This window comes from Oryctolagus cuniculus, chromosome 7 (genome assembly GCF_964237555.1).
Source record: "Oryctolagus cuniculus chromosome 7, mOryCun1.1, whole genome shotgun sequence".
Taxonomy (NCBI): domain Eukaryota; kingdom Metazoa; phylum Chordata; class Mammalia; order Lagomorpha; family Leporidae; genus Oryctolagus; species Oryctolagus cuniculus.
In genome coordinates, this window is record NC_091438.1 from 159,268,036 (window position 1) to 159,283,597 (window position 15,562).

Below are 15,562 nucleotides of genomic sequence, written 5' to 3' on the forward strand. Positions count from 1 at the left end.
AATTTTTGCCTCCTGTTTCAACTCCTACTGTTTGTGCATTTGGGAAGTGAGTCAATGGATGGGTGATCTCTCTCTCTCTCTCTCTGCCTGTTTCTCTCAATCTCTGCCTTTCAAATGAAAGAAATAATTTTAAAGAAGGATTAATTATGCTACTTCTAACTACTTCTAAATAGGGTCCTTGGTAGCACCTGGATCCTACTATTTGGAAATTCCAATAAATGTCCAGTCACCTCTCACAAGATTCTGTGCCCCATTTAATTTTGTCTTGAAGTATGTTGGAAACTGGTGGTTTGACCAGGAGAAGGGAGGTGTGCCTCAGTCACGGCTCTTCCACAGGTCGGTCAGTCAGTCACCATTGACAGTGGTGCTGAGAGGGGCTCCCACAGGCTTGGGATCCTTCGGGCCTGGCTGAACACTGAATGTAACAGGCTATTGGAAGAACGTGTTCTAAGACCAAACAAGAGTGAAAGTTTTGTTTACTCAGTGGTAGTAAGAAATGTCCTTGTTCTCACTGCACACTCTGAAAAGGAGATAAACTGTCTAGTTAATGACTCAGTACATGTAGCATAGTGTACCTGATAGTGTGATTATTTGCAGGGTATTTCCAGAATCCTTTACTTTCTTTTTAGTTGAGGGAGGGGAGAAGCAGTTGGGGAGGGGGTGAGAGACGGATACAGAGATGCGGGGGGGGGGGGGACTGAGACTGAGATTGAGACTGTGGAGTCGTCATTTCAGCTTTCTCCCTGACCTCTTGGTACTGGTATTGAAGTCACACAGTTTCATAATTTGCAAAGCCAAGATTCAAACCTGGCAGGTTGGTTGAAATCAAATGTTCCTTAAGTTTATTTCTGGCTTTAATTTTCTGTGATTTTGAGCAGAGTTTTAGGCTACTGAGTTGTAAGAATTACAAGATTTCCTACACCTGTGTGACGGAGGTGGCTTTGGGAACGTTTACTGGGAGAGCCCATACTCTCTGCTCCCCTTGGCTGTAATAACTCCGTGCCCTTGAAGACAACTTTTTAATCTGTAAACCTTTAGTATGATGATGTTAGACAACTGCTTCTGTGCAGCTGTAGAAAACTCAACAAGGGTCCTGATGTTGTGGGACAGCGGGTTGAGCCTCCACTTGTATCTCATATTGGAGTGTCATTGCTAATGTGCCTGGAAGGCAGTGGAAGATGTGCCAAATACTTGGGACACAAGGGAGACCAGAGTGGAATTCTAAGTTCCTGGCGTCAGCCTGGCTTAGACCTTGCTGTTGGAGCCATTGGAGAGTGAACCAGAAGATAGAAGGTCTCTTCCTCTCTCCTGCCTTCTCCCTCCTCCTCACTGCTCTCTCCCCTTGCCCTCCCTTCCTCCTTCCCTCCCTCCCTCTCTCTGTGTGTCTCTTCCCCCTTCTCTCCCTTCCTCTTTCTCTCTCTGCCTTTCAGATAAATCTTTTAATTTTTTTAAAGATTTATTTATTTATTTGAAAGTCAGAGTTACACAGAAAGAGGAGAGGCAGAGAGAGGGAGAGAAGTCTTCTTTCCAAAGGTTTACTCCCCAGTTGGCTGCAATGGCCAGAGCTGCGCTGATCCGAAGCCAGGATCCAGGAGCTTCTCCTGGATCGCCCACGAGGGTGCAGGACCCAAGGACTTGAGCCATCTTCTGCTGCTCTCCCAGACCACAGCAGAGAGCTGGATTGGAAGTGGAGCAGCCGGGTCTCGGGTCTCGGGTCTCAAACCGGCTCCCATATGGGATGCCTGCGCTTCAGGCCAGGGCATTAACCCACTGAACCACAGCTCCAGCCCCTCAGATGAATCTTTTATTTAAAAAAAAAAAAAAAGGAATTCTCACACATCAGGTTTTATCTGGGGGAAGAAATCTAGACATAAAGACACCATTTTATTCTGTGCATTCGCATTTCAGGGGGCCAGGTGACTCCACTAAGGTCACTGAGTAACTGCTGGTTGTAGGCAGAACTGCAGCCCTGGCTTATCTGACTTCAGCACCCCAGGAAACAGTCTACTGAGTCCCTTTGTAGATGTTTGGTTGTTAATCAAATTACCTGCCTGTTTAGAAACATTGTGCCTTTCACAGTTACTTAAGTGGGCTCAGCTTTGTTTACTTCACACTGCCTTTGTGTGCTTTATCTGTGGAATTAAGCTTCTGAGTTCTTTTTTAACGCAATGCTGCCACTCCCTGGTTGTTGGGTGGTACCGCATTGGGAAATTGAGTCTTCCTTAAAGTTGCCTTTAATTAGGAGTCAGAAACCTTGTACAAGTAAACCAGAGAATTTGTGTGTGCAATCAGTGGGGGCACCTGAGCCAGAAGATAATGTAGATGCATCAAACCTCTAAAGGCTGCCGGAATTTCTGGCTTGGTTCTGATAAATAGACATTGTACAGCTGCCACTTAATGGACTGAAAATGTATTTCTGTTACCGTTCAGGTTTTTGGACGTTTTAAATGTGTTGCAGAACTACATGGGTGTATAGATGTTAGGACATTGTTGCCTGGACTAACATCCGAATTCGCATGTGTTGTCCTGGGTAATCGTTGAAGCACCTGTTCCCAGCTCATCGACACAGATCTCTGTCTTCCCTCACAGAAAGCTCTGTCCTGGTGAAGAAATACTTCCTGTCATTCCCAGCCAAGTTCTTGAACTTTTTCTGTGAAATACTGGCTACGATCACTCACTCACTCACTAACAGAGGGTAGACTGTTTCTTGGATTATTTCTGAGGTCTGTGTGCTTTGTGTCTTTAAATTCTTTAGTTCTTTTCGGTAGGTTTCAGTGCCCTCGACTTCCAGGACAGGAGATTGTCAGAATCTCAGGACGAGCCCAGAGTCCTGCGGCTGGACCCTGGCACGGCTGGGGCTGGACCGGTCACGGCTTTCCAGCGGCCAGCATTCCCTGCTCTCCAGTGCTCGAGCCACGTTTTATTGGGACTGTTCTTTGATTTCCTTTGACAAACAACACAAAATGGAAAACTTTTAGACTAGTGGTTTTCAACTGGGGACATTGGGCAATGTTTAGGGAAGAGTTTGGTTGCCACCAGCAGAGCAGGGGTGACAGTGTAAGGTCAGGGGTGTTGATGAACTTCTGACAGCGCGCAGGCCTGACCCGTCAGCACAGCACCGGCTTTGTGAGGGACTGGAGAAAGTGTGTACGAGGCGTTGCAAGTTCTGCCCACAGGCTCTGTTCCCTTTGCAACTCTGTGTGTGGGTGAGCTCCTCCTGGCCCTGCTGTTCAGCATCCTGCCCAGGGAAGAAACTGTAGCTTTTGTATTGGCTGAAAAAACAATTTACCTTCTACCTTTCTAAGCTCTTGGTAAAATAACCCTTATGCCCCAGAGGCCCATTTTAGGCTGGCATATTCTAGTCTTCTGCCCATCCAGCTGCTTTGTCCCGTGTACTGTTCCGGACCACGAGGCCGGTGCATTTGGCCAGCAGTGTTGTTAGAAGACCTGGCTTGCCCTGCGAGCTCACCAAAGGCCAGGCTGTAGTCAAGACTTGGATTCTTCTTAGAGTTGCCCAGGTTGTGTTCTTGTGCTGTGTGCAGGTGCGCCCTGTGGATCTGGATATGTCTTCTATCCTGACTGTCTTTATGTTTTTCTTGAGTATCCTGTGCCTAGAAATAATCTGTTGAAGTCTGCTATGTTCCCCCAGGTGCGATGTTACCTCCTCCCTAACAGTCATTGCTGAAAGTAATCACTCCTTTCTTTAAACTTGTACATATAGCATTTATTTGATGTCACACACTGGTTTTTCTTCTTTTTTTTTGCATCTGAAGCATCAATAGTGTAGATAAAACTTTGTCATTGCACTCAAGAAAAATGGATACACACTAAAGAGGACTGGCATGTAGGACTACCCCTGTCCATAGCCTGTTTTAGTCAAACCAGCGATGATGTGCAGTCCTTGTTGGTGTATCTGTTTGAGATAGTTGCAAAGTAAGAATCTTGATGTGTTCAAGATATTTACTTTGGAATAGCGATGTTTACTCTGGGTCTTTAAATGGCCTAAATATTTCAGTAAAGAGTTCGGGAGCCTTCCTGGTTTTCTGTGCTAACTGTACTTGTATTAAGGACTTCTCAATGCAGGGAGGGAGGGTTTTCTTTCATTATTAAGCCTCTTTTGACATATTTTAATAGTTGGCAGTCTTCTTTATAAACATGAGACATTTCTTGAATTTTAGCTCTCATCCATGGAAATGAGAACTAGCAATAGGCTCATGAGGGAGGAGGTAAAGGCTGCACAGGGGAGTGGAATTGCATTCACTTGGGGTGTGCCTGTTAAGGCCCCCATTTGGGTTTGAAAAGTATTTTAGAAAGCAAGAAAGAAAAGGGAGTGTGAGTGAGGGACGGAGGGAGAGTGGGTAGCAAGGTGGAAAGTATCATTATATGCTTAAATCTGAATATGTGAAATCTGTATAAATAAATAAAAAAATCAGAAATGAAAAAAGGAAAGTTCATGGGATACCTTAATGCACTTCCTGTTGAGCTGTTTCATGAATAAGCACAAAGAAGCCTGCCTCAAGCTGTTGCCACGTAGCCTTCAAATACGTGGAAGGGCAAAGTTTGATCCCCTGTTCTTTAATGAGCTAGCACAAAATTAAGTTTATTAGTGGTTCCATGGTTAAGTGTCCTACAAACTTTTATAGGACCTTGCTCAACACAGAACTCTTCATTATTTAGAAATAATCGTATGCAGGCTGTTCCATGCTCTGGAGCCTTGAGGTCAGGAAGGCGGCTCCTGCTCTGTGGGTGTGAGCACCTTCACCCCTGGTCTGCCTGTTAGTCTGATACGCAGCAATACCTGCAGAGGTTTGTGGCTCCGAAGTGGAGGGAGACTCAGGCTCTGTGTGGGTGACACGGCAGACCGGGGGGGGGGGGGGGATGACTGCCAGGGCTTGCTGGGTGAGTTCTTCCTAGCTTGTTGCCCTTAATGAGCCTTGATAATGTGCTGATAGCAATTGTGAATATTTGCCAACATGATTAAGGATGTAGTCATGTAACATTATATATTGTTAAGTAAAAGTGTAATATTAAATGAATTAGTTAATGAAATTAGGGAGATATAATCAAGACTGATTTCCCTTGTTTCCTGAAACGGGCAGCTTTGAGGGGTTAGAGTCAAAGTGGTGCTATGGCTGGGATACAAATCAAAACAAAACAAAACAAAAAACAAGCAAAAACCCAAATCTGACCTCGGCATTGACCTATGACTGCTGTGGCCCTGGTGGTAGGTGTGCATCTCCCTATCTGCCTGTCCACCTGTTTCCAGGGGCTTTGATCACAGGTATGATGTGCACTGTGGGCACCTGAAATCCTGTTCCTAATGCTGTTAGATTTTCCTTTGCAGAGTAAGAGGGACCACCTACTCATGAACGTCAAATGGTACTACCGTCAGTCTGAAGTTCCAGATTCTGTGTATCAGCATTTGGTTCAGGATCGACATAATGAAAATGGTAAATATATCCTTCTGATTTGAGTCTTATGTGCTTAGCTTTGGGTCAAGTTCTTTCTAAAACCATTCTTTAAATGGAGATGACTGGGGCCGACGCTGTGGGGCAGCAGGTTAAAGCCACAGCCTGCAGTGCTGGCATCCCATATGGGCTCTGATTCCAGTCGCAGCTGCTCCACTTCTGATCCAGTTCCCTGCTAATGCACCTAGGAAAGCAGTGGAGAATGGCCCAGGTCCCTGGGCCCCTGCACCTACGTGGGAGACCTGGATAAAGTTCCTGGCTCCTGACTTCAAACCGGCCCAGCCCCTGGGCATTTCTGCCATTTGGGAAGTGAACCAGCGGATGGAAGTCCTCTCTCTCTGTCTCTCTCCTTCTGTCTCTTTGTAACTCTGCCTTTCAAATAAATGAGTAAGTATTTTAAAAAAGGAGGTGATTTTTATGAAAAGTTTACTCTGAAAGAGATTTTAGTAAGTAAGATTGCCTCTGGATGTTACTGCTTTCCCCAAGTATTATTATTATCGCTATTTTTAAGTTAAACCTCTGAGCATGTGCTGGGAGCATCTTCCCCTTAATCTTGGGAATGGAGATAGGGAGTCCTTAGAAATGACGGTGATTGGGAGTTTTTAAATTCCTGTTTTTCACCTGCTGACAAGCAAATCCTGTTCCCGGCTCTCTAGGAATAGAGATCTGTATTACTGAGCTGCTCTGTGTTCAGGGTAGTCGGAATTCATCTTGATCCCTATTTCCGGACACCAGGAAGGCGGTTCTGGGCAGCTGGCTGTTCTCTGCTGGTGCTACAGTTTAGTTCGTAACTAAACTGAGCTGTGTCCACAAAATGTGTAGGGGGCTTGTACGGGTGCATAAGGGCCTGCAGAACCTTGACTTTCATGAGGTGCTAGGCTTCCTACTAATTGACCCCCAACGTCGTTCATTGGTCACATAAGGTGAATTTGTCACCCCCAGTTCCAGGTGAGGAAAGTGATGCTTGGAAGTGATAAGAGAAGTGTCCAGTGCACACAGGTGCACAGCTTGTAGGGCCCAGGGAGCCTCCAGCCCTGACGCCTGTGTTCCTCCTACTCCTTGGCACTGCTCTTTCTAGGAAGTTCTGAGTTTAACAAATGCCAGCAGTTTCAAGATTTAATTATGTATTTATTTGAAAGAGTTATGGAGGGTGAGAGGAAGAGACAGAGAGAGAGACTTCCATCCACTGGTTCACTCCCCAAATGGCTGCTGGAGCTAGAGCTAGCCCAGGGCCAGGCTGGAGCCAGGAGCCAGGAGCTTCTTCTGGGTCTCCCACATGGATACAGAGGCCCAGACTTGGACCATTTTCCACTGCTTTCCCAGGTGCATTAGCAGGGAACTGGATTGCAGGTGGAGCAACCAGGACTCCAACTGGTCCCCATGTATAATGCTGGCAATGCAGATGGCAGCTGTACCGCTGTGCCACATTGCGGCCCCACTAGTTTTTTCTTCTTCTTCTTTGAAACTCTGAAAACTTATATTAGTTAAATTATGGTTTCTTGTTAAAAATATTGATTTGGTAGTTCTTTTCAACTGATTAGTGTGTGGTTTCCATCCATTTTGGAATACTAAGTGATAGAAAATTAAGTGGACAAGCTAATTTAGTAGTTGACAAGTTAATGGGATGTGACTGTTTCTTCTTCTTCTCTATTTTTTCTTTATTTAAGACTTATTTATTTATTTGAAAGGCAGAGTTACAGAGGAGCAGAGAGAGAGAGAGGGCCGGCGCGGCGGCTCACTAGGCTAATCCTCCGCCTAGCGGCGCCGGCACACCGGGTTCTAGTCCTGGTCGGGGCGCCGGATTCTGTCCCGGTTGCCCCTCTTCCAGGCCAGCTCTCTGCTGTGGCCAGGGAGTGCAGTGGAGGATGGCCCAGGTGCTTGGGCCCTACACCCCATGGGAGACCAGGAAAAGCACCTGGCTCCTGGCTCCTGGCTCCTGCCATCGGATTAGCGCAGTGCGCCGGCCGCAGTGCACCGGCTGCGGCGGCCATTGGAGGGTGAACCAACGGCAAAAGGAAGACCTTTCTCTCTGTCTCTCTCTCTCTCACTGTCCACTCTGCCTGTCAAAAAAAAAAAAAAAAAAAAAAAGAGAGCGAGCGAGGTCTTCCATCTGCTGGTTCACACCCCAAATCCCCAAATGGCCGCAATGGGCGGAGCTGGGCCAGTCCAGAGCCAGGAGCTTCCTCCGGGTCTCTCACGTGGGTGCAGCTGCCCATGAACTTGGGCCATCTTCCATTGCATTCCCAGGTGCATTAGCAGGGAGCTGGATTGAAAGTGGAGCAACCATGACTCAAATTGGTGCCTATATAGGATGCTGGCATCTCAGGCAGTGGTTTTACCCACTTAGCAACAATGCTGGCTCCTTCTGTGTTAAAAATTATTTATTTGGAAGACACACACAGAGAGAGAAATTAGGGTTCATTGCCCAAATGCCAGGCTGAAGCCAGGAGCTCAAACTCAATTGAGGTCTCCATGTGGGTGACAGGAACCTTAGTAATTGAGCCATCACCTGGTGCCTTCCAGGTGTGCATTAGCAGGAAGCTGCAATTAGAAGTGGAGCTGGTACTTAAACCCAGACATTATGAAATAGAATGTGGGCATTCCAAGCAGTGTCAGCCACTGCACAGGTGCCTACCCCATTTTTCTTTCTTTTTTTGTTTAACATGTCAGCAAACTGGAGGAATTTAGTAAAGCGGGGAAAAAACCTTACAAGATCCATTGTCAGTTGATACATACTTTTTCTTATTATCTTTGCTATTAACTTCTCTTATCTATTTCACACACTTAGAGTGCTAATAACCAGGCTGGTTATTTCTTTTGCTTCCTTTACTGGGAGTTGGACGTGAATGAAAAGTTTTATGAAATTCTCCTGCTTGTTTGGGGGAATTCAATTGCCTTAATTAATTTATCATTAATATTTTTTCTAACAGACTCTGGAAGAGAACTTGTCATTACAGACCCCGTTATCAAGAACCGGGAGCTCTTCATTTCTGACTACGTGGACACATATCATGCTGCTGCCCTGAGGTCAGTCCCAGAGCTGCGGCCTTTGGTGTGAAGGAAGTGTTGGATGTGGGGGTTAAAGGTCAATGTCCTGTCTTTGGTGGTCATTGTGTTAATCAGACTGCTCTCACAGTCTTGGAAAGGTTATATTCACTGTGTCGGATTTGCATTATTGAGATTGCATAGATTGCTTGTATCTTCATTAATCTATCTACCTCTGGGTTTTTTTTTCACCCAGTCTTTTCTTATGTGCTTTTTGTATTATTGTATCTTTATTTCCTTGAAAATCATTTTCCTGGTATTGTTGACTAAAGTATTTAAGGTGGAGTGCTTTGTTGGCCTGTAGTTTACCTTTTCTTTTTTAAAGATTTATTTATTTATCTGAAAAGCAGAACAACATTAAGAGAGGGCGAGACACAGACACAGACACACATAGATAGAGAGCTTCCACCTGCTGGTTTGTTCCCTAAATGGCACAACAGCCAGATCTGGGCCAGGCCACAACCAGGAGCTGGCAACTCCATCCTGGGATACCACGTGGGTGGTAGGGGCCGGAGAACTCATGCCGTCTTCTGCTGTCTTCCCTGGTGTGTTAGCTAAACTTGAAGTGGAGTAGCAGGACTTGAACAGGTACTCGCATGGGGAGCCAGTGTTATAGGCGGCAGCTTAACCAGGTGCAATCAGCAGAAAGCTGGATCGGGGCAGAGCAGCTGGGACTGGAACCTGTATCCAGATGTGGGATGCTGGTGTCGCAAGCAGCAGCTTAGCTGGCTGCACCACAGCAGTTATTCCCTGAAGATGCGGCCCTGCCTCTGAGAAAGAGACGGAAGAGAATGAAGCAGAATTGGCAGCATGTAGTTAAGAAAGAATTCAGGAAGGTTTGGTGCAATTTTCGTTGAACGGTTCTTTTTGTTTCCTTTGATGAAAATTTTCCTCCAAACAAGCCTGAGTGCTGGCAGGGAGGGTGGGGAGACTGAGCTGATGATTTGGTTCTAAGGCAGAAGACACTGCAGCCAGTCTTAGTGTCTTAGGTCATGATGCCCAAATGAGGCCACCGCTTTGCTTCCTTTTGTATTTCCTGTCCCTCCCAAGATGAGGCTGCTCATACGTACGGTACGTTATGTGCACATGGCAGACTTTAACTGCATAGGAAGTATTCTTTTTAAAAAACAGATTTATTTATTTATTTGAAAGAGTTACAGAACGAGAGAGAGAGAGAGACAGAAACAGAGAGAGAACTTCCCTCTGCTGGTTTACTTCCCAAATGGCTGCAATGGCCAGGGCTGGGCTGGGTCAGGCCAGAGTCAGGAACCAGAACTTGTGGCCTCCTGTGTGGGTGCAGGGCCCAGACACTTGGGCCATCTGCTGCTGCTTTTCCAGGCCACAGCAGGGAGCTGCATGGGAAGTGGAGCAGCCGGAATGTGAGCTGTTGCCCACATGGGATGCTCGTGTCATAGGCGTGGCTTTACCTGCTACACACAATGCTGGTACCAACAACTTTTTTTTTTTTAAAAGTTTTATTTATCTGAAAGGCAGAGTTAAAAACAAAGAGGGATCATCCATCCGCTGGTTCACTCCCAGATGGCTGTAACAACCGGGGCTGGGTCAGACCAAATCCAGGAGCCAGGAGCTTCTTCCCAGTCTCCTATGTGGGTGGCAGGGACTCAAGCACTTGGGCCAGCTTCCCCTGCTTTCCCACGCCATTAGCAGAGAGCTGGATTGGAAGTGGAGCAGTGGGACTGAGACCCAAGCCCGTAAGGGATGCCAGTGTCACAAGCGGCGGCTTTACTTGTTATGTCACAATACTGGCCCCATCAGCTAATATTCTTAAAATGCATTTCTTGCACAAAGTGATAAATAAAGGAGTGAATTCACTACTTTCTTTGTTAGAGAATATGGTTTAACAAAAAGTCATTTGGATTTGCTGGCTTTTGGCTTATGTATAGTGTGATAAAATACTTTCTCTGTTGTAGAACTTAGATGATGTTCAGTAAAACCATCTGGAGTGTTTTGTGTAAAACTATGTAGCTAAAGCCTGTTATTTTAAGGAAAATTAGTGATAACTTCTAATGCAGTGGAGGTTTTGGCAAACTTAAAAAAAAAAGATTTATTTATTTTAAGGACAGAATTACAGAGAGAAAGAGAGAGAGAGATCTTCTGGCCAGAGCTGTGCTGATCCAAAGCCAGGAGCTTCTTCTGGGTCCCCCACATGGGTGCAGGGACCATCTTCTACTGCTTTCCCAGGCCATAGCAGAGAGCTGGATCCGAAGTGGAACAGCCAGGTCTCAAACTGGTGCCCATATGGGATGCTGGCACTGCAGGCAGGGGCTTTAACCCTCTGGTCTGCAGCCCTGCCCCGATAATATTTCATATGGTCTCTGTTGCAGTCACTCAGCTCAGCCATTGAAATGCAAAAGCCGAGATAACATGAAAAGTAGGTGGCTGTGCTCCACTTAAACTTTATTTATTCGCTACTAAAATTTGAATTTCATTTAATTTTCACATATTGAGAAATATTCTTTTGATTTCATTTTTCAGCCATTTAAAAATGTAGCAACTATTTCTAGGCCATTAGAGAATAGGTAGTGGGCTGGGCTTGACTTGCTGGCAGTGGCTTGTAGACCCCTGTTGTGATGAGATTTGAGTTCTTATAGAACTTTAGGTAAATTTGGAGAATTACTGTGGTGTTTCATGAACTTGGAATTTGTATGACTTCTGGAGGTGGCTCTGCAATCTTAAGCTTGTTGAACAAAGCAAATTAACGGAATGTTGTCTAGATTGAAAGGACACTTAAGTTGGTAGCTAAACGAGTGAGTTGATCCTGGAAGTATTTCTTATTCTGCTTCACATGTTCTTTTCTTCTTCTTTCTGTCTTGTCTCATTGGCTGAGGTAAATTTTAGAGTTCTAGTTAGACAGATAAGTATGTAAGAGAGAGAACTGGTTGTTCATCATGTTCTGACATAATTACTGAAAATGAAAGCGTTCCAATATTCATCTCTGCTGTCCCAGTTTAGAGGGTGAGCGTTTTCTTGTGTTGGCGTTTTCATGAGAGCCAGGCAGTCCGTGCCGTGCAGGGACCCGGATGGGTGGACCCTCGGTTTGTGCTGAAGGGCTCTCTGGAGGTGTGCAGCTGTGCGAGTCCCTGTCCTGCCCCTGCCCCTGCAGCTGCACGGCTTTTTACTGGGCATGTGACCAGAACCCTCAGTTGTTTGTTTTCTTCCTGTGATATTTTCTGTAAAGTAGTCATAAAAAGTGGAGGCTATTTTATAACCCCTTCATCTTAAATTTGATTTTGTTAGCTTCAAATACAGCATCTGTTTTGTAACTCAATACTGAGGCCTTTTCAAAGACAAGACATGAGAGGTGGCCACTTACTGAGCGGTCTGGCCTCACAGGTGCTCCATGTAGATGCTGCCCTGCTGACACGCGCCGGCCTCTGATGTTCGTCTGTCTTTGTGGCTGTTGCTTCGAGACCCCAGTGCCTTCCCAGCAGCAGTGTGCGCTCCCTGAGAGCAGCTTTGATTGTCTGTGAGATCGCGTCCCGTAAAACAGAAGGGAATGGCACTGCCCCAGCAATCTCTTCTCTTCAGCAACACTAGGTTACATTAACTGAGAAAATTGGGGTGTATTTTAGCTGGGATGGAAGATTAAGATTTAACTCTTTCTTCCAGTTTATCCACAGGTTTTTTTTTTTTTTTTTCTTTGTAGATATAGAGCTGTACTGCAAAATAAATTCCATTTTGAGAGGCACAAGGAAGGAAGTCTGTGGGCACATGAAAGGGAGTCAGACGACTGTGATGAGCGACTGTGGGGAACACAGGAGGAGTGGTGATGCTAGGACTTAGTGCCACTCTCCTCGGAACTCGGGGGCGCTGCTGCCAGGGTCTCTGCCCACGGTAACTCTGAGGGGTCTCTGGCCATTCCATTCACTCAGGAGGAAGCCAGTGTGTAAGTTTTTCTTTCACACTGGTGCCAGAGTTGGATTATAAAGGAGAGGGAATTTTGTCCTTTAACTGTTAGAAACCAAAAGGACACCAGAGTTCCTCTTCAGCCTCTTTGTAGCTTTTCCCTCCTAAGCCGTGTTTGTTTCCAGAAGAGCCTGGGAAACCTTCGCAGTTGCTGAAGAATGTGCTGGGTTCAGCGTGGACTGCTGTGCTGCTGCTTTTGACTCTCTGGCCTTGGCTTTCCCTTACCCCTGTGGTTCTTCCTTTTTCTTTGTTCTTTTTCAAGATTTATTTATTCAAAAGGCAGTGGCAGAGGAAGAGACAGAGACAGAGAGCTCTTCCAACCGCTGGTTCACTTCCCAAATGACACCAACAGCCACATCTGGGCCAGCCAAAAGCCAGGACCCTGGACCTGCACCGGGGTCTTGCATGTGGAGATCTTCGGTTGCCTTCCCAGGCGCATTAGCAGAATGCTGGGTCAGAAATGGGGCCTGGACTTAAACAGGCATCTGTTATGGGATGCCGGCTTTACTGAGAGTGGCCTCTTACTCCCCGTCTTTCACGCTAATCTTTCTACAACTGTTTATTGTCTCTGTTTCACTATGCTTTTTAATAACCACCATAAATATTAATGTTAGAATCTTGAGTATTTTTTGAATTCTCCTTGTTCTCAGGTAAGTATTTTTGGCTGATATTGTTGAAAAATAGAAAAAAGTACCAAACTGAAATTGAGTTTGACTCTTGGCCCTGCAACATAGTTTTGTAATCAGTGTCAAGTTCATGAGCCTTTGGATTCTCTTCCACCAGTGTGTTCAGGGCAGGAGAGCCCTGGGAGATGCCCCCGGCTCTTTTTCATGCTGCTCTGTGATTCTCAGTTGGGTTCTGTAGCATCTAAGGGGAAGAAAAGAAAATGTGAAATTAAGTGTAATTTGGCCCTGCATCACTAATGGTATGGTTTCTTCACACCTACTTGCTTTATTTCTCTGAGGGCTGCTGGCCAGGCTGATTGGAGGGGAGGGGAGCCATCTTGGGGTGCCCTTAGAGGGAGCTTGCCATATGTTTGTTTGCTCTGTCGCTTTCCTCCACCTGAGGATAATGTTTTATTGATGATCCAGGGGCTGTGACAGGAGGCGTGCCCTCCGCTTCACTCCTGTAACAGGGTGTTCTCAGGGGCATTTCAGAAGGCCCTGTGTGTCTCATTGACTTGAGGTGTGTTCCCACCTCTCTGGTTATTCACTGCCTAGTTCAAGTAGTCACCTGGGAAAACTTTTCAGGATGAATTTTATGGATGTCCAAAGCCAAGAAGCCCTACACCATACTTTTTGGTCTTATGGTCACTTTCTTTTCATTCTGATTTATCTCCTCACTTTATTATAGGCAGCTAGAATAATATGTGGGTATGTTTAGGAATTGAAAAAGATTAATTACATCTGTGGACAATGGCCTAACTGTTCCTTTGCATTAAAAAAATAAAAACTAGTCCTTTAGTTTCATGGTGTTTCAGAGCTCTGAATTTTGCTTAAGATTTATTTTCTGGCCTAATGTACATTTTCTTTCACTTACAGCATTTCTCCTGTTTTATCTGTTTGTGTTTAATGTTTCATTAGATGCCATAGTTGGTTTGTTCATGCGTTCATCCATCAGGTAGCGCTTTGCTGATCTAGTAGATTAAGGACTTTGTACCAAAACAGGTGCTGGGAGAACCCAGGAAAACTAAGATTCTCTCTGACCCTGAACACTCACACTTCCCAGTCTTCGTTTTTAAAAGGTTGGAGCTGCTTTTAGACGTAAAGGAAAGTTTCCACGTCCTCCCTCAGCCTCCCAGAGTGGGAACATTTTCTGTAACACAGTGATCAGAACCAGGAAATCGGTGTTGCTAGAAGACCATGGAGAGGGTTCCCTTTGACCTCAGCAGTGTCTTGGCTCTGGAGTCCTGTCTGCCATCCCACAAAGCAGTTAGTTGCTTCTCCTTGGTCTCTTGTGATATGTGATGGCTTCCCAGTCTTTCTCGTCTCTCATGACCGCGACATTTTAAAAGGTTACTAGGCAGCTGTGATGGTTTTTCCTTTTGCATTCTTTTTGTAAATGAACAAATATGTCTATTTTCTTTTAACCCTTTCTTGACCTGGTAAAATAAAATACGTAGGTATATTTTGAGCTCCGCATTTTTCACTTGACAGTATGTCAGAGGAGCTGTAGGTCAGTAGACAGCTTGTTCTTGTTCTCTTTTACAGCCCTGTAGAACTTCTGTGTGAATGGGCTGTGTGTATTTAATGGCTCTCTTGTATTTGGGCATTTAGAATTTTGCAGTTGTAAATGATGCTGTCATGAATGTGTGTGTGTTTTCTTACTGTGTACCTTCAGGATGGCTTTATGGTGTGGGATGGCCCTGATGAGAGGTACATGAGTATGGGGTGTGTTACCATGTCTCCCTCCAGGAGGCCTGTGCTGGTCTGTATTCCCTCCAGTAGTCTGGATACTCTATCTTATTTCTAAAAATTTTGCTAACTGATAGTTGGGAAATGTTATCTCATAGTTGTTTTCCTTCATTTTGTTAATAGTAAATTTGCACAATCTTCACATGCCTCAATGATATTTTTGTCTTTTTTATTTTTATTTTTTTGTAAATGGTCTCGTCATGTCTTTTCTAATGGTTTTTGTCTTTCACTTTTAAAAAGTTTTCTTTATATGTCTAGTATACATTGTGTATATATTACAAATGTTTTCTCCCACATTTGTCAATTTTCTTCTATTTATGTTCATAGTGTTTGTTATGCAAAACCCACTTTTATCTAGTTAAATTTATCTAACTTTTATTGCTTTTGAATTTTGAGTCATAGTTAAAAAGTCTTTCCTACACTGTAGTTAAAGAACTCTACCCTGTTGTCCTAGTATTACTGACAGGTCTCTTTATCCCAGTGGTGAAAGGTCAGATAAATCCCTGGAAAGTGACAGAAATAGAAGAACATAAATTCAAAACATTATTATTATATATTAAGATTTATTTTATTTACTTGAAAGGCAGAGTTACAGGGAAAGAGAGGAAGAGATCTTCTGTCTGCTGGTTGACTCCCCAAACAGCCTCAACTGCCAGGGCTGGGCCAGGCTGAAGCCAGGAGCCATCTGGGTCTCCCACATTGGTGCCA

General features: G+C 45.0%; 1 protein-coding gene across 7 annotated transcripts in view; it reads left to right on the plus strand.

The window, feature by feature from the left end:
- The window catches only part of RERE (arginine-glutamic acid dipeptide repeats), a 442,889-nt gene that overhangs the window by 233,851 nt on the left and 193,476 nt on the right, over positions 1–15,562 (plus strand). For all 7 annotated transcript variants that reach the window (XM_070079330.1, XM_070079333.1, XM_051858113.2 and 4 more), the window contains 2 exons: positions 5,345–5,450; positions 8,399–8,495. In XM_070079330.1, coding sequence (XP_069935431.1) covers positions 5,345–5,450; positions 8,399–8,495 — 203 coding nt within the window. The remainder of the gene's footprint in view (positions 1–5,344; positions 5,451–8,398; positions 8,496–15,562) is intronic.